At 37.9% G+C, this 23,159-nt stretch overlaps 1 protein-coding gene across 1 annotated transcript; it reads left to right on the top strand.

Moving 5' to 3' along the window:
- Positions 1-1,213: 1,213 nt before the first annotated feature.
- myh6.S (myosin, heavy chain 6, cardiac muscle, alpha S homeolog) lies at positions 1,214-22,499 on the top strand. Its single transcript, NM_001091601.1, is given in 39 exon segments — positions 1,214-1,225; positions 3,460-3,491; positions 3,591-3,799; positions 4,335-4,478; positions 4,850-5,006; positions 6,288-6,315; positions 6,408-6,504; positions 7,019-7,111; positions 7,412-7,475; positions 7,567-7,665; positions 8,028-8,131; positions 9,915-10,053; positions 10,542-10,660; positions 10,866-11,015; positions 12,254-12,424; positions 13,068-13,377; positions 13,620-13,690; positions 14,030-14,117; positions 14,336-14,453; positions 14,546-14,669; positions 14,757-14,893; positions 15,167-15,422; positions 15,613-15,855; positions 15,940-16,116; positions 16,193-16,338; positions 16,649-16,739; positions 16,890-17,279; positions 17,456-17,701; positions 17,876-18,072; positions 18,557-18,740; positions 18,825-18,990; positions 19,486-19,610; positions 19,827-20,135; positions 20,280-20,483; positions 20,850-20,975; positions 21,065-21,340; positions 21,678-21,773; positions 21,923-22,057; positions 22,378-22,499. Coding segments are annotated over 37 exon segments (5,805 nt in total). The 5' UTR covers positions 1,214-1,225; positions 3,460-3,491; positions 3,591-3,598; the 3' UTR covers positions 22,402-22,499.
- The last annotated feature ends 660 nt before the right edge of the window (positions 22,500-23,159 follow it).

The following is a 23,159-nucleotide window of genomic DNA, read 5'->3' as shown; positions in this document are numbered from 1 at the left end:
AACCCAGTGCGCATCAAAAAATCATTGAGACTTTTCTCATTGACCTCGACAGGTCTGAGATGCCGGATTTTCAGATTCGGACTATTCCATCCTCTGGGTTTAATAAATTCCAAAAAATTCGTGATCACAAATTTTTCGTGATTTTTGCATTCGGAGTTTAGTAAATAACCCCCTAAATCTACTAGAAAATCATGTAAACATTAATAAACCCAATAGGCTGGTTTCCTTCCAATAAGGATTAATTATATCTTAGTTTGGATCAAGCACAAGATACTGTTTTTAAAAATTTGGATAATTTGGATACAATGGAGTCTATGGGAGATAGTCTATGCGTAATTGGGAGCTTTCTGGATAATGGGTTTCCATATAAGAGATCCTATACCTGTACTCTGTAAACCCTTGTTTGTTATTCACCATTTGCTCCCTGTTTGTTACAAACTAAAGCAAAGCACTGCATAATTTGTCGCCGCTATATAAATAAATGATGATGATTTAAATGATAAAAACCCTAACATTTATTTTTTATCCTATGGTTTACATTGTGGCTTCTTCGGTACATCCGCATTAAGTTTCCCCATGCACTAAAGAAGCAAACTCAGCTTGCTAAATAAAGAGCTATTGTGTCTCCCAAACATCAAACGGGTAAGGGTTAAATAAGTGAAAATCCTCATCAGCTGCTTCTTAAAAATAACTTTCTGAAACAAAAGGAGAAAAGACCATAGTGAAGACAGAGCCCCTGTCCTCTCTATGTGGACAGCTCAAGGCCATCTCGTTCCCTGAAATAGTGCCTCACTCTCACTATGTCTATTGTCCTGGGCTCAGGAATGTGTACAAGTGCATCCTAAATCCAGCTCTTGTAAAGGGCATAGGGTCCAAGGAGCAGAGGGGGAGGGAATGGTGTGAATTTTTAAGAGGCCCCTGCCTCTCCTTACATGGGAAACCTGCTTTTTTGTGTCTCTGTCAGCTCCGCACAATCTGTCCTGTGTCATTCAGGGGTTGTGTTACACACACACACACACACACACTCCCCCCCCCCTTCCCTATAGGCAGAGACAATGTGCATTAGGTGAATGGGAAGATAATAGATTTGGTAAGGGGAGGGGGAAGCTTACAATAGAATTGGACAAAGAACACGTTCCTAATAAGGTAGAGAGCTAAGAGTATAAAAGAACAAAAGAGGGGCAAGGGAATACTGTCACCAAAACCGAGGAAGAGGCTGCAGCTGGTGAGTTTACCTAGGAGTCTGTGCAGAGCATTCACACTTCACTTTGGGTTTAGACCAGTGACAAAGGCTAACAATCTAGGGGCAAGTTTTTAATTTATTCTACTTAACCATTGCAAATACTCCAGTGTTTCATTACTAGTTAATGCTTGTGTTCCATCTGTATGTGCAATTATTTAGCTATATAGTCTTTCCTTATCAGCCAGAGCAACAGCCCATATTGTTGAAATAGATTGAAGTATACACACGAGACTATATATGAGACTAAACCAGAAGATGCACGACTGATTAATTGGGACCAAGTCACCCAGAGCCACACAATCAAGTACAGAGAGAGAGAGCCAGAGGGAGGTTAGGATGAAAGTGATGAACAAATCAAGTCAGATCTAGAAAACAAACTAATGAGAGCATGTTAACAAAAGTTTTGGCCCATATTCTGTATTTAACATATATCTATTTGATCCCCATGTGTAAATATTTTGTTGAGTCTTGCAACTTTTGTAGCAAAAAGTTTTGGGGTGAGTATGTACTAGAACTGATCAGAGTACATTCTTTGCAGATTTGCTTGAAGGTACTCAGTTTAGTCCAATGACTAGGTACAACTCAGTTTTAAAATAGTGCCATGGATTCTCAGTTGGATTGCACTCAGTGTGCTCATTTATTACAGGAAGATGTTGGTGGGTTAAGTTTCAAATTTGCAACCACCCTTAGTGCAACATACAAGGTTAGTACAAGCTGGCAAATGCAAGCAACCTGGCATAGAGAGACAGGTGCCATTATTTGCACTTCATTTTGGAGATCCAGTTTCTGGGGACCGTAGTTTGGACGATATTGCTTTAAAATAAAATACACAGAGAACCAAATGTCATTATAGGACTTGTTTCTCATAAAAATCAAAGAGTTTGTCAAGGGTCTTGAATGTTTTTGTAAGTCGCAATATAGATAAATGCAGTTAGGAAAGATTGTTGTTGCACACTCTATCACCTTACTGTCTAAGGAAAATAAGGGCAAAGCATGACTTATTTATAATGAGGATATAACTCACTTTTCACTTTTTATTTCCCATGACATAGTAGATGATAAGCAGGGAAGTAACATGTGCAAAGGAATAAACAGGGTATAGTCAAGATCCAACCCCGATTCCCATTCTTTTCAAGTGTTTGTCTCCCTTTCATTGGGTAAAATATGCCAGCATTTTTTGCCAGTCCAATCACAAGCAACCTCTTCCAGTACACAGGGAATCAACACAAAATCTTGTGTATTAAATGACTGGAGCATAGTTATAACAGGATGCATTGGTTTTCCTATAACTAGCCTATTTACTGGGAGGAGGGCTATAAAGAGGGGATTGCAAAAGGAAAATATAAATGTATCTTTAATACAGGGGTGTCTTTGTAGCAGAATTTCAAGTCTATACAACTTGTGATGCAGACATTCAAAAAACAAAAGATCTATGTAATAAGCAGACCTGATATATGTTCTGGCTGTATACCTGGGCAGTGTTGTACATTGACATATCTGTGTAAGCCAGTATAAGTCTAAATGAAAGCTTGTATTCTGTACATATGTTGAATTTACTCCACTCATATGTTGCAATGGCATACTCCACTAGCACAACATCAAGAATGAACCAGTAAAATTGCCTTTAGCTTTTGCTATATTGTTATAAAATGGTCCAATTCCAAAGTGCAGTCCTCTAGTTCTTATTATTGAACTAATACATCTCCCATGGGATGCTGGAAGGGCTACTATGTAGACATCCCTGTTGTTGTAATACCTTTCATAGTATTTTTATGAGTTAGTACTGGATTTCTGGATGCTCATCTCTCCACTTACCCATCCACTCTCTCTATCTTTCACATACCCCCACCCTCTGATGTTCCCAATTCTATAAATATCACTTATCTACTGTCTGCCTCTGAAACACCATGTTACTATCTCTTTTGTCCCTTCCTTTATCACTATGTCTGTGTCACTTTCCTCTTTTGGACCTTGTCCAATCTCTGGATGTGTCTAGTATGTTGCTGCTTTTAGATGTAGTCCAGTTATTGGTGGACATCTTTAAGTGTGATAATGATGATGACTTGGTGGCTTGTGCTTATAATAAATGACCAGAGTAAATAATGTATTTATAATTGGTCGGACTCTCTAATAGGATACCTGTATAACAACTTGTAATGGAAAAAATAAACTTCCTATGCCTATTATTTACTTATCTTACATTTCTTTCTATGCAGAATTTGTCTCTAGTCCTTTTGCTGAAAACAAGGTAAGGGAAACAGCTTATTGCAACTATTGTCACTCACGCTTTTTGTCATATCCTAATTTCTAGTTCCATATCCAAATTTCCTACATCTGTACCCTGCAGATTCCACAATGGGTGATGCCATGATGGCAGACTTTGGGGCTGCAGCCCCCTTCCTCAGAAAATCAGACAAAGAACGTCTGGAGGCTCAGACCCGGATTTTTGACATCAAGACTGAAGTTTTTGTGCCCGATACCATACAAGAATTTGTGAAAGCAAAAATTACCAGTCGTGACGGGGGCAAAGTGACAGCGGAAACTGCTGATGGCAAGGTATTACATTTATAAGTAAAAATGGTCAGTGCATGAGCATATCATTCCACAGAAAAGATGCATGCCTTCACAGTTGACTTATATACAATATGCCAGGGCCACTCAACTAGATGTCCTGGGGCCAGGCACCCTCAGGATTCTTAAAATGAAGTCTCCCTTTTTAATCTGACTGTTGTGTAAACTGAAAGGAGCTACCTCTGAATAAAATACAAGAGAGTTTATTATATGTCTCCTTGCATATTTATTCATATTTATCTTCTTCTCCTTTAAGTGTTTCTTCTCCAGTGTAAACAATCCCAACTTTCTTCATAACTGTGACCAAAACTGCATTGCATATTCTAGATGGGCCCACCTATTCCTTTAGAAAGTGTTGTGCAATTATACAACATGTGGTAGGTTGCAAAATTGCACAACACTGCTCTATAGGGGTCAATATGCATATCCTTTAATAAATGACTTTCAGACACATTAGCGGTCTGTATCGCAGAGCTGACTTTTTATACTTATTCCTCTCATTTGCTGTCATCTGTTTCAGACAGTCACAGTGAAAGATGTTGATGTTCACCAGCAAAATCCTCCCAAGTTCGATAAGATTGAGGACATGGCGATGTTGACCTTTCTGCATGAGCCAGCTGTACTGTATAACCTCAAAGAGCGTTATGCAGCCTGGATGATCTACGTAAGTATCCAAGAACTATTGCTCAGGATTCTTCTTATTTCTTATGATTACATTAATGACCTTCTATTATATTGTATGTCTGTTGAGCCATGCAATACTTTCAGAAGTATCTTATGAATCATAGTCAAGAGTAACCTCTTCCCGACATAGGCTTATCATCCAGTTTGCAAAACTTGCTTAATTTTACCCAAATAATGCCCATTATACATTATATTTTTAAATCCCATACTAGATATGTAAAATCTCACTGTCCTCTCAGAGATGTGCCATCTCTCTTTCATTCTAAAAATGTGTTAGTTCCATTAGATTCTTTGCCTCACAAAAGTCTCTCCTCCCAGACTTCTCTGTTAACATGAATGTTATCTCAATAGACATATTCAGGTCTCTTCTGTGTGACTGTGAATCCCTACAAGTGGCTTCCTGTATATAATTCAGAGGTTGTGAATGCGTACCGTGGGAAGAAAAGAAGTGAAGCTCCACCACACATCTTCTCCATCTCTGATAATGCATATCAGTACATGCTCACAGGTCAGTTTCTGTGTGTATAGAAAAATAAACTTTCAGATTAAATGGCCATCCTTTACTTGTCTGAATGGTTTAGCATCCCAAAAATTATCAGATTTTTGCAGCACTATACGATCTGTGGACAGTATTGCTATGAGTTGTAATGGGGCTAAAGGTTGCTTATTTTGAGAGCTTACTCCTACAGAGATTAAAGGAAAACTATACCCCCAAAATGAATACTTAAGCAACAGATAGTTTATATCAAATTGAATGACATATTAAAGAATCTTACCAAACTGGAATATATATTTACATAAATATTGCCCTTTTACATCTCTTGCCTTGAACCACCATTTCGTGACTCTATCTGTGCTGCCTCAGAGATCACCTGACCAGAAATACTACAACACTAACTGTAACAGGAAGAAGTGAGGAAGCAAAAGGCAGAACTCTGTCTGTTAATTGGCTCATGTGACCTTACATGTGGTTTGTATGTGTGCACAGTGAATCTTACGATCTCAGGGGGCGGCCCTTATTTTTTAAAATGGTAATTTTCTATTTATGATTACCCAATGGCACATACTACTAAAAAAGTACATTATTATGATAATGGTTCATTTACATGAAGCAGGGTTTTACACATGAGCTGTTTTACTCAGTATCTTTTAATAGAGACCTACATTGTTTGGGGGGTATAGTTTTCCTTTAATGTCTTTTTTGTGTTGTGTTGTTTTTCCATAGCTTTCATGAAGATACTAGTGACTTTGTAGGTTCTGCCTTGCACAAAATTTTGATGTTAAACCACAAACACACTTATCTCACTTTAGGAATATACCAAATACACTGTTTTGGGATTTGGCCTAATCCTAAATCTTTAGTGCACATGTGAACCCCAAACTGATTCTGAACCCTTATTTGCATATACAAGGAAGGGTATATCACAAATTCCTTTTTCATATGATAAAAAGTCACATGATTTTAAGCATTCTGATCAGTTTGGCCAGGCATTCGGATTCAGCCAAATCCAGATCCTGCTGGAAAAGGCAGAATTTTGCCAGAATCCTTAACCAATTTCTGGATTCTATGCATTACTACTTATCATTCCTGTGCCATTGTAATCCCCTTACAAATGTCAGAAGAACACATGCCCCTGATGTATAAAGAGGTGGGGGCAGGTCATAGGAACCAAATCAACAAGATAACTGCACCAATCAACATGAACATTTTAATGTTTAATGTCCCTTTCTTATATTATTCTTCCATATCCGACACTGTTGACAAAACTTTTCTGCTTCGGTCTTGCAGATCGTGAGAATCAGTCTATTCTTATCACGTAAGTTGCCCTTCTTCCAACTGTTTATCTTCTACTCCTTTTGCTACTCTGTTTTAAAACTTTTTACTTGAATCTCTCTCTTTCTACCATAGTGGAGAATCTGGTGCTGGGAAGACTGTGAACACAAAGCGTGTCATTCAGTACTTTGCAAGCATTGCATCTGTTGGAGGCAAAAGAGATTCCAGTAAGGTGAGTGGAACACTAAAAAAATTAATTTTTAACACCAAGAAACAGTCAGATAAGCTGGTAAAAAGAGAGAGAAGTGAATATAGAAGCTATAGGAAAGCGATGTTAGAATTAGAAAGTACAGGGGGCATGGCTACATAAAAGTAGAGAAAATCTTTCCCACTAAAGTTGAGCTTTTTTTAAATTTTTTTGTTTATTTTTTTTGTTTAAGGGGCTGACCAATATTTGGTCAGACCGTTAAATTATATATATAAAACAAGGGCAATCTCACCCCAACTGACTATTAGGTTGGACCTCTAGAAGTATCTATTAGACTGAGCATATATTTTTAATCCCAGAATCTCACCAAATCTGGCCTTTGGGCTGCGCACACCAACCACTGCGCCAGACCTCCTGGGGGCAAGGCAGCTACACACTGGGTTACCCAATATATCATCGTTAGACAGAAATGTCAGTGAGAGAGATGATTATAAAGTGCTATTGCTTTTATATGTGTTTTACATGTATTCCAATCTAGGGAACTCTGGAAGATCAAATCATCCAGGCCAACCCTGCTCTGGAGGCTTTTGGTAATGCCAAGACCGTCAGGAATGACAACTCCTCACGTTTTGTAAGTTCAAACGTCTGAACCTATTGCCACCTATCAATTACATGACATTAGGGGATCAACTTTGAATTGGCTAAATCCAACTCCTTTGGATTTGTCCACTATGCATTATACATTAATATCCCAAGATGGATATCTAAAATCTACTTACCGGTATATAGAACATATACTTTCTTGCTTATACTGTTTCCTGTTTTACAATTCCATTAATCTTTCATCCTCACCTTGTTCATATCCCTTAACTTTTCCTTTCTTTAATATCTATCTTTCTGTCAAATTCCTTTCTCTCTATCTACTGCTCAGGGTAAATTTATCAGAATTCACTTTGGTGCCTCTGGGAAGTTGGCATCTGCTGATATAGAAACCTGTGAGTAAAGTAAATCTTCTTCCTCTTTCCATTCCTGCTGCTCTTTTTGTCTCTCCTCCAATCACTTATTAGGTTCGCTCTCTTTTTGTAGATCTCTTGGAGAAATCTAGAGTTATCTTCCAACTGAAGTCTGAGAGAAATTATCACATTTTCTATCAGATTCTGTCCAATAAAAAGCCAGAGCTTTTGGGTGAGTTTTTTTGTTAGCCAGTGGTTAATTTTCTGTTTCAATACAACTATACAAAAGAGCAGTATAGGAAATGCCCTTTGTAATCTGTTATAATGCATATGTATCTTGATGCCACGAAGCCAAATGATTTAGCTTAGACTATATAAGTATAAAGATTTTTGCCCAGGGAAGCAAAATACATATAATACTAAAATGCTGTCATATAAGCAGCAAGCAACATGGTGCTTCTGAATCCTGGAAATACATGGAAAAGCATCTCAGAATGTTGCCAAAAAACAAAACAAAAAAACTTAATGGTAGACATGTTACAAAGGTTCTGTAATATTATATATTATAATGATATATGTTATCCTTCCTTGCAGACATGATGCTAGTCACCAACAATCCCTATGACTATTCCTACATCTCCCAAGGAGAAGTCACAGTCGCCTCCATTGATGATGCTGATGAGCTGATGGCAACAGATGTAAGGAACTCTTCTTATTTGAAAAAAAACCCCAAAACAATTATATAACAAATATATAATCCCTGTATAGAAAATCTGCACTCGTAGGTCTTAATGAAGAATCATGTCCATCCAACAGGATGTTTAGGGGTTTTGGGAGAGTATTATTTATTAACATGTATGTATTTAAATGCACCAAAATGTTAAATATTAAATATAGTTAATAAAAGGGGTGAATACATCACATATACAGATTACATACAAATAATAAGCAATCCAGAAATCTTTCATTCCAATGTTATTAATTTGGAAAAATGATAAATATATAGGAAGGCCGGTATTTTTTTCCAGAAAAGGTGGCAACCCTAACTCCAACATGTGCTCTGGATGAGACCTTAATTCTCAGGAGTTAAGCTCTCGCAAAGGTGTGGGGACAGGGTATAACACACTGTAAAAGGAAACAATGCCCTTGGGATCTAGTCCATTCTATCACTCCTCAGTGGAACCCACAGCTGCTCAATATAGGTAGCCCTAATCTGACTTTCTCTCCTAGAGAGACTGTTACAGGACCTAGCTACCCCTTACTAGTCCTGACTAATGATGGCTCCATGGGAGGCTAAAATCCACATAGAAAGGGTTCAAGTGACAACCCTGACCAAAGCCTCTGGCAGAATTCCCTGAAGCCACATGGCTCAGGAATTATATATTATATACCATCTAGTAGCCAAACCTGATATAGCTATGAGTCATACTATGACCCAGGAAATGTGGAATTACTCCCTTCCTTAGACTAAAGGTCCCCATAGACGCGACGATTCTTCTTTGGTGAATGACCGATTTCAGCACAGTCCAACCAATCTGTCAAATTATCGTGCAGTTAGTGGGATTCGAATGATCGTACATCTTACGATTTTTTTGGCCGACATCTGTCAGAAAATTGATCGGCCAGGTTTAAAAATCTTTATTGGTCCCAGTGCAATCTATCTATGTTTGTTTGCAGGCAGCTACTCTTCAGTTTTGCTGGCAATATCGCTTTTTATTTGATGGACACATCGTACATTTAAACGATCATTTCGAGATAATCGTGGTCTCACAATAACGATTGGATCTTTTAAAAATCTTTACATCTATGGCCAGCTTAAGGGTCTCCTTTGGTCACAATCTTTGGGGAAATGTAAAGTAAATTGGTATACATTTACTAGCCCCCTACAATAATATTAGAGAAATCCAAGCGTTTTATACCATTTCAATGGCTTTTGTAATTTATTTTTTACACGTTGGGGAAATTCACATGAAGTGGTAGAAATGACAAAAAATAAATCTGAATTTCCTATTTTAGTCATTAATAGATAGGGTCCTATAGAGTACTATTGTGATAATAAATAATACATTTTGTATAAGAAACTTTCATAACATGACCAATTAAACATTCTTTAGCATTCCTGTAACAATCTATCCCTATCTCAGCAACCCTTTTCTCTACAAACATGAGTCAATTTTTATAATAGACAGTTAGAGGTATGTTTCAAAAAAATGACTCCAGCAAAAGGCTGCATGTAGTGAGACACTTTGCTGAGTGGGGGATGGTGAAGAATAGTGAAGGTGTAACTGATCATATTTACAAATAGTCTTATTTTCACCAGATGAAGCTTATATTAAATATTTGTTTACATTATAGTTTAACTAATTTAGTAAAAAAAAAAAAACACGTGAAAAAATACATCTTCTAATCCACCCTCTCCCCACCAATGCTTTTATCTGTCTGTGGTTTGCATTAATTTCTTTCTTGTCCTGTTGCCTTCAGAGTGCCTTTGATGTGCTGGGTTTCACTGCTGAGGAAAAAGTGGGAGTCTACAAACTGACTGGAGCCATCATGCACTCTGGAAACATGAGGTTCAAGCAGAAGCAGCGTGAGGAGCAAGCAGAACCAGATGGGACTGAAGGTAAAATAAAATTCATATAAGATAGAAAGCATTGTTTGACCTGCTTGAGAATTACCTGATAATATTAGTGAATATCAAGCCTATATAAACATAATGATAACCCTTATGATTTATTTATTTTACTGTAATTATACAGTTATGTATAATTATGTACCACTTGTAAATGACACCATACTGTATGTAGGAGCACTTGCTTCTCCTGCTGCCCTGTCTCTGTCCTGCCACTGATGTCACCAATACAACAGCAAATATCTTGGATTCAGGGCAAATTGTGTCTGTTTCTAATGACTATGGGTAATTGCCCAGGTGCAAATTTCCCTATTGTTAATAAATGAGTATTCAGGAGTCTACATGCAAAATACCCCGAAGTGGTTTATAATAAATTCTATCTTTGACAGAAGGACCTTCCTCTAAAATAGTCTCATTGAATATATCACCTATTTCTCTACCTTCTTTATGCTATATCTTTACACCTGTATTTTTCTCAGAGGCTGATAAAGCTGCCTATTTAATGGGACTAAATTCTGCTGACTTGCTAAAAGGCTTGTGCCACCCACGTGTCAAGGTCGGAAATGAGTATGTGACCAAGGGACAGAATGTCCAACAGGTGAGCATTGTTTGACATGCCAGAAATGTCAGTTTGCTGTCTTTTTATCTTCATTTACTCTTCTGTTTTTCCTATTCATATTCTATATGCTACTTGTAATTTCAGTTATACCTTTTTCTATTAACATTTTCATGAGTTCCTTTGCTTTTTCTATATCTAGTTTGTGAGTCTCCAGTCTTGTTAATTTGTACATGTGTGTTTTTAGGTCTATTACTCTATTGGTGCACTGGGCAAGTCAGTGTATGAGAAGATGTTCTTGTGGATGGTGGTGAGAATCAATTCCACTCTAGAAACCAAGCAGCCCAGACAATACTTCATAGGAGTGCTGGACATTGCAGGATTCGAGATCTTTGATGTAAGCATGGAGCACAGAATGGTGCCATTTGGGTCACAATAAAAGGGACAGAAGATATGTTTTTACTTGTGTCTTCACTTAGGAAATTGGAATGTTACATAAAGTGTTGGCTTATGGCCTGTCTTGGTACTGCCCTATCCCAGGCTAAACAACAGTACTATAGTACACTCATAATTATAATAATAATAATAAATCCGAACCACAATGCTTGTTTTCAATATTCAACTCACTACTTCATCCCTCTACAAATGAAACATTAAAAGCAAAGTTGATTCTATCCACAAACAATTTTCCCACCCTTCAGATACCAATATTCTAACTCTTCTCTTCTTAAATCTCTTTTTGAGTCTGAAGTCTCAAAGTCTCAAAACTTCTCCTGTCCTCTCCATCAACAACTTACTCACTTGATCCCATGCCATCACCTCTACTAAAACAGTGTACTCCCATCCTTACTCCTGTTTGTCTAACTACTGGCCTGTCTCTCTCTTACCGCTAGCCTCTAAACTTCTTGAAAGTCTTGTCTTTTCCTGTATTACTTTTTTCTGTACCAATAATCTGCTGGACCCCATGCATTCTGGCTTTTGACCTGCACACTCCACTTAGACTGTCTTACATAGAGTTGCAAACGATCTCCAGACTGCTAGAGCCACCTTCTTTTCACACCATCCACATCCACTGCCACCTCTTGTCTCAAATATTTCAATCTACCTCTGGAATTCTAACCCTGAATTCCTCCATTAGGAGTGCACTCTCAAACTCCTCAAGAAAAAACGAATAGTCTACCTTTTGGAGCACTAGAACATTAGTATAGTACCTATTGGACAATACCTTATGCATTTTTCCCCTCCAATTTGTGCCTGTATGTTAACCACCCACCCACTTAGACTGTAATCTCTACAGGACAGGGACCTCCTTCCTACTGTGCCTCTTATCACATAGCACTTAAGCTCTGTGTCCTTACAGTATATGAGCTCTAGGTATATTTATTGTATTTATTGTGTGACTTGTCTTCCCTATGTGTACTTTTATAAATTGCACTTTTATTTTTATCGTACTTGTACGGTGCTGTGGCTCCTTAACAGTGCTTTACAAATGAAATTATTCACACATACATACACAATATACTATAAAATACAATGTTACTTTTTGTTGAATATAAAGAATTCTTTTGTTACCCTTTGCCTAAAAAATATCTCTTTTCCCTTTCTTGATTTCAATTCTTCGCTGATCCCGTTTAGTTTAATAGCTTTGAACAGCTCTGCATTAATTTCACCAATGAGAAACTGCAGCAGTTCTTCAATCACCACATGTTTGTGCTGGAGCAGGAAGAGTACAAGAAAGAAGGCATTGAATGGGAGTTTATAGATTTTGGTATGGACTTGCAGGCCTGTATTGATCTTATAGAGAAGGTAAGTTTCTCCTATGAGCTACATAAGTAAACTAGCTTGCATATGCAAATATTTTTAAAGGGGTTGTTCACTTATTCAGTGATATTCAGAGACAATTTGCAATTGGTTTTCATTTTTTATAATTCATGTGTTTTTGAGTTATTTAGCTTTTTATTCAGTGGCTCTCCAGTTTGTAGTTCAGCCATCTGGTTCAACTCCAAATTGAACTGCAAAATTATTGAACTCCAAATTATCCTAGCAACCATACATTGATTTGAATAAGAGACTGGAATAAATAGGAGAGGGCCTGAATAGAAAGATGAATAATAAAAAGTAGCAATAACAATATATGTGAACCCCATTTGAAAACTGGAAAGAGTCAGAAGAACAGTACAAATAATTAAAAAACTATAAAAAAATAAAAAAATTGGTTAAATTTAGACATTCTATAGCATACTAAAAGTAAACTTAAAGGGGAACCACTCCTTTAAGTAAACTAATGAGTCAGCCTGACTGCTTTTCCTTTATATTCTAGTATAGCTTGCTTTTACTGCTCTTTTCTTTAGGACATAGCACTTTTGGGTGTAGGGTTAAAGGTTTTATGTGTATGAGTTTCTGTATCTTGCATGTTAAATCATGCCTTGATGCCTTGCTATCTTTACAGCCTATGGGCATCATGTCCATCCTGGAGGAGGAGTGCATGTTTCCCAAAGCCAGTGATATGACCTTCAAGGCTAAACTATATGACAATCATCTGGGCAAGTCAAACAACTTCCAAAAGCCCAGAAACCTCAAGGGAAAGCCTGAGGCTCATTTTGCTCTTGTGCACTATGCTGGCACTGTAGACTATAACATCAGTGGCTGGCTGGAGAAGAACAAGGATCCCCTGAATGAGACTGTTGTTGGACTGTACCAGAAGTCGTCCCTCAAGCTCCTGGCAAATCTGTTTTCTAACTATGCCGCTGCTGATTCAGGTAAAACATTCTTAGATGAGCATTGCAGTAGAGCAAGCTGTAGATAGGGTTGCCAACTTTTCCAGAAAAAAATACCGGCCTCCCTATATATTTATCATTTTTCCCTATTAATAACATTGGGATCAACCATCATCTTTACCGGCCAGACCGGTAAAATAAAGGCCAGGTGGCAACCCTATAGCAAGCTGTATTTGTCTATTGATAGATGCTAATCATTGTATCTGCCAATTTACTTTGTAAAGATACCGGTGGAAAAGGAAAAGGAGGAAAAAAGAAGGGTTCTTCTTTCCAGACAGTATCTGCTCTGCATAGGGTAAGGGGTATATACTATATGTAAAATGTTATTGTAATAATAGTACACAACAGTAGGATAGCAACTGCAAATGTTATAGTTTTATATGTGCACAGCGTAAGTAATAAAACTTCTTTAGTTGTTACGGTAGCTCCAAATGTTTATGCCACCTTCAAGCAGGTGTTAACGGTGTGCAATGTGCAATTAAGATTTACAATGTAATAAAATTAAGAATATTACATTGCAACATGCTAATTTTTATTCTAATTTGTGCGCAAATTTGTTCTCTTTGCAAATTTTATTACATTTCCCTCATAGTGTGATTACATACTTAGGTTGACCAAGTGAGTTTTCTTACAGGAAAATCTTAACAAGCTGATGACAAATCTGAGAACCACCCATCCACACTTTGTGCGCTGTATCATCCCTAATGAACGCAAAGCTCCAGGTAACATAATTATATCACAAACAGAAACCCCTTGGTTGTCATAACTTAATGAAATCTAATATTTAGTGGAAGTTTAGAATTTGCCATCTATGGTTTTAAATTAAAAGCTTAAAAATTAACATTAAGGCAAACCATCTCAACTTTTGAGTATTTTACCACATTCACCCCCATATTGTTCTTATTCTCTTGCTCATTGTACTTTCATGACATTATTACAGGAGAGATGGACAATCCTCTAGTGATGCATCAGTTGCGTTGTAATGGTGTGCTGGAAGGTATTAGAATCTGCAGAAAGGGATTTCCCAACCGTATCCTGTATGGAGACTTCAGGCAGAGGTATATTTTGCATTATACATCTTAAGCTGCAACAAGGATAAAGCACTTAAATGGTGAGCTGACATAACTTCTGGATGTGATTTTCTCTTAAGATACCGAATTCTGAACCCTGCAGCCATCCCTGAAGGGCAGTTTATAGACAGCAGAAAGGGGTCTGAGAAACTCCTGGGTTCAATTGATATTGATCATACCCAGTATAAATTTGGACACACCAAGGTAAGCCAGTGCTTCTTTTAGTCAAGCTGCTGTACATCTCCACCCTTCTTAAAATATAAGTAACCATTATTTTTAATCCCCTTAAAGGTGTTCTTCAAGGCTGGTTTGTTGGGTTTGCTGGAAGAAATGAGAGATGAGCGTCTTTCCAGGATTATTACTCGAATCCAGGCACAGTCTCGAGGACTGCTAATGAGAAGAGAGTTTAAGAAAATTTTGGAGCGCAGGTGAGTTTTACATTCAGGCTCCATTATCAGGGTCGGAATTAAGGGTAGGTAGTAGAGGAATTTACCATGGGCCAAAAAGAGTAGGGGTGCTGGGCATGTTCCTTCTTTTTTCTGCCTACCCTATTTTCATCTTACCTGAATTCTGGATTGTGAGACCATGCATTTAAACAAAAATATGCTTTTATTAAAAGTGTTCTTACTATTTCTATAGTTCTATTCTATTTCTGAAATAATGTAGTAACATTGTTAAAATGTATTCTTTATTCTCTGCAGAGATGCCCTTCTGGTTATCCAGTGGAACATTCGTGCTTTCATGGGGGTCAAAAACTGGCCATGGATGAAACTTTACTTTAAAATTAAGCCATTGCTAAAGACAGCAGAGACTGAAAAGGAGATGGCGAATATGAAGGAAGAGTTCCACAGGCTGAAGGAAGCATTAGAGAAGTCTGAGACCAGACGTAAAGAGCTAGAAGAGAAGATGGTGTCCCTGCTGCAGGAGAAGAATGATCTTCAGCTGCAAGTCCAAGCTGTGAGTCTAAATCCAATTGTTAAAAGGATATTAGAATATTTAACAGCAAATAAAATGTAATACTTCACTAATGTAAAAGAGGTATACAGTATAAAGAACAATTAATCAAATATGGTTTCGTTATTAAATGTTCTTCTAGCTATTGTAAAGATCTGTTTTAGCCAGGCATTCATCTTTAACTTTCATACAGGAACAAGACAACCTGAATGATGCAGAAGAGAGGTGTGAACAGCTTATTAAAAATAAAATCCAACTGGAGGCAAAGTTAAAGGAGCAGACAGAGAGATTAGATGATGAGGAGGAAATGAATGCAGAGCTCACAGCAAAAAAGAGGAAGCTCGAGGATGAGTGTTCTGAGTTAAAGAAAGATATTGATGACCTTGAGCTAACTTTGGCCAAAGTTGAAAAAGAGAAACATGCAACAGAAAACAAGGTATGATCTTGTGTTTTACTATGAATTTTCCCCATAAGACCACATCTCATGTCCCATCTTACAAGTATTGTTGTTCTTTAATAGGTCAAAAATCTAACTGAAGAGATGGCCGGTTTAGATGATATTATTGCTAAATTGACGAAGGAGAAGAAAGCCCTCCAGGAAGCCCACCAGCAAACACTTGACGACCTACAAGCCGAGGAAGACAAAGTCAATTCCTTAACTAAAGCCAAAGCCAAACTCGAGCAACAAGTGGATGATGTAAGTAACAACAGAAGTGCATGTTTTTTCTTGTGATTTGCTATTTTAAAGGCATCTAATCACTATGTCTTTACAGTTAGAAGGATCCCTGGAGCAAGAGAAGAAACTGAGAATGGATATGGAGAGAGCCAAGAGAAAGCTAGAAGGTGATCTCAAATTAACACAAGAAAATGTTATGGATCTGGAGAATGACAAGCAGCAACTAGAAGAGAAGACTAAAAAGTGAGTGTGCTCATGTCAAATTATAATCATTTGAGACAAATAGCAAGAACAGAGTTTCTGCATTTGGTAGAATTTAAAATAAGGAGCAGGTCATTTTCTGGAGAGCTTTTCAATGGCTTGGTAATTTGTTTTGATTGTACTTGCAAGAACAGGAAGTCGATTGTGACTTTACTTTCAGTTTCTGCTCTGTCTAAATAAAAAACAATAGATATTTCTAAAGGCAAAAGGAATGTTCACCACCAACCTGGTTCATATAACTGCTGTTGATGAATAGGGTATAGTGCCCATTTAATAATTGTTTATTCTGCAGAAAAGAGTTTGAGATTAGCCAGCTAAATAGTAAGATTGAAGATGAGCAGATCATGGGTATGCAACAACAGAAGAAGCTGAAAGAGCACCAGGTACATTTTTAATAATACTACCTCCTATTTTAAACAGATGATTATCTTAATACTACTTATACATCACCACTTGTACACCACATGTTACTATAATTATATCAGTTATATCTCCCTGTGAAAAATTTCATAGTTTTCCCATTCTCTCTCAAGGCCCGCATTGAAGAGTTAGAAGAAGAACTAGAAGCAGAAAGAACAGCTCGAGCCAAAGTGGAAAAACTTCGCTCTGATTTGTCTCGGGAACTAGAAGAAATCAGTGAGCGGTTGGAAGAAGCTGGAGGAGCCACCTCAGTGCAGATGGAGTTAAACAAGAAGAGGGAGGCAGAGTTCTTGAAACTCAGAAGAGATCTTGAGGAGTCCACATTGCAATCTGAGGCTACTGCAGCCACACTCAGGAAGAAGCATGCAGACTCTGTGGCAGAACTGAGCGAGCAAATAGATAATTTGCAGAGGGTTAAGCAGAAGCTTGAGAAAGAGAAGAGTGAATTCAAACTGGAGCTTGATGATGTAGCATCTAACATGGAACAAGTTGTTAAATCCAAGGTGAGGTTTATTATTATTTTGTTTTCTATAATTTTGTTGGATCCTTGGTAAGCATGCTTTCTATCTGTATGCATTTCTGATCCTATCTTCTTTATTTTTGCCCTTGTTATCAGTGTTTGTGATCTAAATATCTTTCTTACATTTCCACTAATATACTTTTTGGGCTTGATTTTCAGGTCAACCTTGAGAAGCTGTGTCGCACATTGGAAGACCAGATGAATGAACACCGCACCAAGTTTGAAGAGGCTCAGAGGACTCTGAATGACCTTTCTTCCCAAAAGGCAAAACTACAAACAGAGAATGGGGAGTTGACCAGAAGACTGGATGAAAAGGAGGCACTGGTATCACAGATGACACGTGGCAAACAAACCTACTCCCAGCAGTTAGAAGACCTAAAGCGACAGCTGGAAGAGGAAAGCAAGGTAACAGTAATAGTGATGCCCTGCTAAATTTGCATATTTTGTTCAATCAATTTCGTTAGTTTTACTGGTCCAACATTTAAATGATCTCATAAGGATAATCAGGCACAAAACCAATTTCTATACTATACCTAAAAAAGGTATCAATCTTTTTGATTATTTTCCCATTTTTGTTAGGCTAAAAATGCTTTGGCCCATGGATTGCAATCAGCCCGCCATGACTGTGACCTTCTGAGGGAACAGTATGAAGAAGAGCAAGAAGCCAAGGCAGAGTTGCAAAGAGTACTGTCCAAGGCCAATGCAGAAGTAGCTCAGTGGAGGACCAAGTACGAGACTGACGCCATACAGAGAACAGAGGAACTAGAAGAGGCCAAGTGAGCAACACTGCATGGGTGCCTTTCTTTCAATTCAAGAGAGTCATCAATGCTTCTTTACATACATGTTTGCTTAGAAGCTTTTTTTTACCTCCCTGCCACATAGTCTTTTTGTACCCCCTCAAGTAATGCCTGTCTTTGTCCTGCTTTGCTTTGGTGATCTCTCCCCATTCTAACATTTTCCTGCTTGGGAACCCTATGCAAACCCTACCTGTACAATTCCTTTCAACAGGCAAGCTTTTTGTTTGGATTATGTTTCCTGTTGTTGTATAAGACGAGCATAAAGCTTGTTTGTTAGAAGGCTGTGCTTCGCCCTATGCTGCTACGGTGGGTGACTACATTTGAAGAAAAACAAGCAATAATGTTCTGTGCATGAGAACATAATCTTTTAAAAAGCTATTTGTTCTGTATGTTCACTTGATGTTTTATGATTAGTTTTAGTATGTTGTTCCTTAAGAATCTGTTTTCCCCATAACCCTGGCAGAAAGAAGTTGGCTCAAAGACTGCAGGAGGCAGAGGAGGCTGTCGAGGCTGTAAATGCCAAATGCTCATCCTTGGAAAAGACCAAACACCGCTTGCAAAATGAAATCGAGGATCTAATGGTGGACCTAGAGAGATCAAATGCTGCTGCTGCTGCTCTAGACAAGAAACAGAGGAATTTTGACAAGGTGAAAAAAGTGTTTATTGAAGGTAGTAATTAGAAGAGAGAGGGTCAGAACTATATTTATATCCTTTGTTTATGCACCTTGCAGATTCTTTCTGAATGGAAGCAAAAGTTCGAAGAGTCACAGACAGAGCTGGAGTCCTCACTAAAAGAGTCTCGTTCCCTGAGCACCGAGCTCTTCAAGCTGAAGAATGCCTATGAGGAGTCACTTGAACATCTGGAGACATTTAAGAGAGAAAACAAAAACCTACAAGGTGAGAGGAGAAATTATAGCAGTAGGTAACCAAAACCTGGCCATCATTGTATTATTTATGGATATTATTATTTGTGGAGCACAAGAAGGTTAGTCACTAAATGTGGACAAATGGACAAATCCACCTGTTCCAGAGTGAGTATCCCAAGCAAATGCCCTGTAAATGGTCACTAGGAAAGAGTGAATGTGCTTTGTTCAGAGTTACACTGCATCTCATTTAGTAAGAATAGGTCCACAATGCAGCATGTTTCCATCATTACTTGCCTCAAATAATTTTACATCTGCCACTAGATGCAATTTTTGCAAAATGTATGCAAATTTGCATCTATATGTGAGTCATGCAGACTTGTTATGAGCCTTCACTTACATGCCCTCCATTTGCAGGCAATTCAGTTGCTACAAAATAACTGTACACTGTGTCTTTTGCTCAAATCAGGATGAATAGGTGCAAAGGCATACATACACAATAGGCAACTAATGGTGTTTTTTTTCACAGAGGAAATATCAGACCTGACAGAGCAGCTAGGAGAGGGTGGGAAGAGTATCCATGAGCTAGAAAAGATTCGAAAGCAGCTGGAGCAAGAGAAAATGGAGTTACAGACTGCGCTGGAAGAAGCTGAGGTGAGGAAAGTTTTATGTTAAGACATTGTTGTCAGCTAAATACTGCAAAACATATTTGTTTCAGAAGATGCTTATGTTATTTTCATTCAGTACAATTAATTTCCTCCTTATACTATTGTATGTTAGAATCTTGGTAAAAAGGAGTTTGTTTGCTTCTGCATTTACCTAACACTAGAATAAATGTAAGCAGATAATCATGTTTCTACTTCTTCCTAGGCTTCTCTAGAGCATGAGGAGGGCAAGATTTTACGTGCTCAGCTTGAGTTCAACCAGCTGAAGTCAGAGATTGATCGCAAAATAGCAGAGAAAGATGAGGAAATGGAGCAAGTAAAGAGAAACAATCAGCGCTTGGTGGATGCACTTCAAACCCAGTTAGAGGCTGAGATCAGAAGCCGTAATGAGGCCCTAAGAGTAAAAAAGAAGATGGAAGGTGATCTTAATGAGATGGAGATTCAGCTAAGTCAGGCCAACCGCTCAGCAGCTGAAGCTCACAAACATCTGAAGGCAGCACATGGAAGTCTTAAGGTAAAAAGATTGTGTTGGGGGCTGTAAGTGTACATATTTAATGTATAGGTACCTCCAAGATGATTGGAAGACAAGATAGTTATAACAGGAGATATAATTAAAACGACTTGTCATTATTAATTGGCCTTTATATGCCATTTCCAGGACATCCAAATACAGCTTGATGATACTATGAGAGCTAATGATGATCTCAAAGAAAACTCTGCCATTGTGGAAAGGAGGAACATGTTGCTTCAAGCAGAGCTGGAGGAACTGCGCTCTATATTGGAACAGACAGAGAGATCACGCAAACTTGCAGAACAAGAGTTGATTGAAACCAGTGAGAGAGTCCAACTCCTTCACTCCCAGGTCAGGAGTGATCTGACTTCCTTGCTGTAATAACAGCATCAACTCTCATTTTTATTTTTCAGGTTTTTGTAAATTTACATTTGTCATCGTTGATTTTTGCTTATGACATTTATCCTCCTGTTATATACATTATTCAATAGTGTTTTTCTATATATATATTGCACTAGCAAATTATACAGTGGTTTACAATAACATTGTAAGACACAAGGATTAAAATAACACACAAGGGTAACTTCATGAAATACAAGAAGGCTTTACACAGAATTCCATATAATATTTATATACACTGTCAATTTCTTATCTCTTTTATGCATAACAACACATACCTATATACTATATTTACTACTTTGTTTCTGTATCTCTTAGAACACAAGTCTTATAAATCAAAAGAAAAAGACAGAGACAGATTTGGCTCAGCTGCAGACAGAAGTGGAAGAAGCTGTTCAGGAATGTCGCAATGCAGAGGAGAAGGCCAAGAAGGCTATCACTGATGTATGTTATCTTTATGAATCTGAACTCATTGGCCTTTCTACAAGTTTTCCATTGGTATGTGTCTCACTTGTCTTTCTGAATTCACATAGGCTGCAATGATGGCAGAAGAGCTGAAAAAGGAGCAGGACACAAGTGCCCATCTGGAAAGGATGAAGAAGAACATGGAGCAGACCATCAAAGACCTCCAGCAGCGGCTTGATGAAGCTGAGCAGATTGCCATGAAAGGTGGGAAGAAACAACTACAGAAGCTGGAGGGCCGAGTCCGAGAACTGGACAATGAACTGGAAGCTGAACAGAAGCGAAATGCTGAGTCAATTAAGAACATGAGAAAGTATGAGAGGCGCATTAAGGAGCTTACCTACCAGGTATGAGAGAAAAAGGGTGCCTCATACTAGCTGAAAATGGATTCATTGGACTATGGTAAACACCTAGAATTGCCACCTTTTCTGAAAAAAATATTGGCCTTCCAATATTTTTATATAGCATGATTTTTAATGGCAAGGGCTGTAAAATACTAGGGATAACCCAGGCCAGCCGCTATTCACCATATCACACACAAAGATATGACTTATCATATTCATTATATGTGTCAGTATATGCACAAATTGTATTATCAAAGTTAAAACTATGTGAAAATATCAGGTTTCTTACTGTTACTGACTTAGATAACATACTAAAATATCTACGCTAACCCCCATTCAGACTGATGAAGACAAGAAGAATATGGCACGCCTGCAAGACCTTGTAGACAAACTGCAGCTTAAAGTAAAGGCTTACAAGCGACAGGCTGAGGAAGCTGTAAGTGCTTTTATGAACTACAAATCTTATTTCATATCTTTTCTTCTTACTTATGTTCTTCTTCATTGCTCTTTTTCTTCTTTCTAGGACAATTCAAGAAGTATTCTTAAACGATTCAATTTGTTTTCCCTTGTCTTTTCCATGTATAGGAGGAACAAGCCAACTCAAACCTCTCCAAGTTCCGTAAAGTTCAGCACGAGCTGGATGAGGCTGAAGAAAGGGCAGATATTGCTGAGTCCCAGGTCAACAAGATAAGAGCCAAAACCCGGGATGTGGGAGGCAAGGTTAGTATAGAGGATTGAGGTAACATATTTGGTGGTCATGAGTAGAAAATGTGCCTAGAGCAGGGCTGCAATCCAATAAATATCGAAATAATATTTTTCTCATTTTCATTATGAATTCTAGCTATAAATGATGGACATTGCAGGAAACTTGTTCTATGTCATAATGTTCTGGGGTGCCTCATTATGTTTTAAAATCATTATTAAACATAAAAGAAACTGAAATTTACCTATGTATCAATTTTTTTTTACTAAATATATTTCTAAGGGAGATCACAGCCACGTGTGTTTAATAATGCTTGTCTGAACTTTCTCTTCTATAGAAGACACTCCATGAGGAAGAGTAGAAATCATAGACCCACAGAAGCACAACATGGATGCCTAAATTGTACATAACCTGTTAATCAGCATCAAATAAAACGTGACCATAAAATTCAGCACTGAATCAATGCCTGTCATGTCTTCATTCTATGTACTGTCCCCTTACAGGGCTGCATGTCTGGTGTCATAAAAGTATTCACATGCATTTTCCATGAATTTATTATGCTTTTGAGTTGTCAACACTGGACTTCTGAATGTTTGTATTACAGTCACTCTGAAAATCAATTACTTAAATCCTGCAATTAAGAGAGCAATGAAGTTAAGATAGGATCTTGGACCATTGTGGTCTTAATGTTCTTTGCACATTAGGCAATGGTGCTCTGGACAATAATTCCTGTGGTACTGGGATTTAAATACAAATATTGCCTCAGTTGTGTGCTCTAGCTCAGTTATTCCTTTATTAAACAGACCCCTGAGCGTGAGAGATAAAAGGAGAATGAAAGGCTAAAAGCTGAAAATGAGGAAGGTGCCAGTTTGTTAGGCACCCCCTCCACATTGATCAAAGTCACACATTTTTAGTTCAGACCAACCTGACTATGTTTTTTTCCACTCCCAAGTATCCATTGCTCCTCCAGGGAGAGACACATGAGCAATATATAACTTTTGTCAAAGAACAACCGGCACATTTTTAAAAGAAGAAGCAGGGAAATAAGGTAGTAAGTTTGGTCGCTGGGAGGTGCCAAACAAAAAAATCTCATTATGAAATGTTGCATAGTTTTTTGGC

The sequence above is a fragment of the Xenopus laevis genome, chromosome 1S (genome assembly GCF_017654675.1).
Source record: "Xenopus laevis strain J_2021 chromosome 1S, Xenopus_laevis_v10.1, whole genome shotgun sequence".
Lineage (NCBI taxonomy): Eukaryota > Metazoa > Chordata > Amphibia > Anura > Pipidae > Xenopus > Xenopus laevis.
Note: the sequence above shows the minus strand (reverse complement) of the source record. Positions and strands in the feature narration are given on the sequence as shown.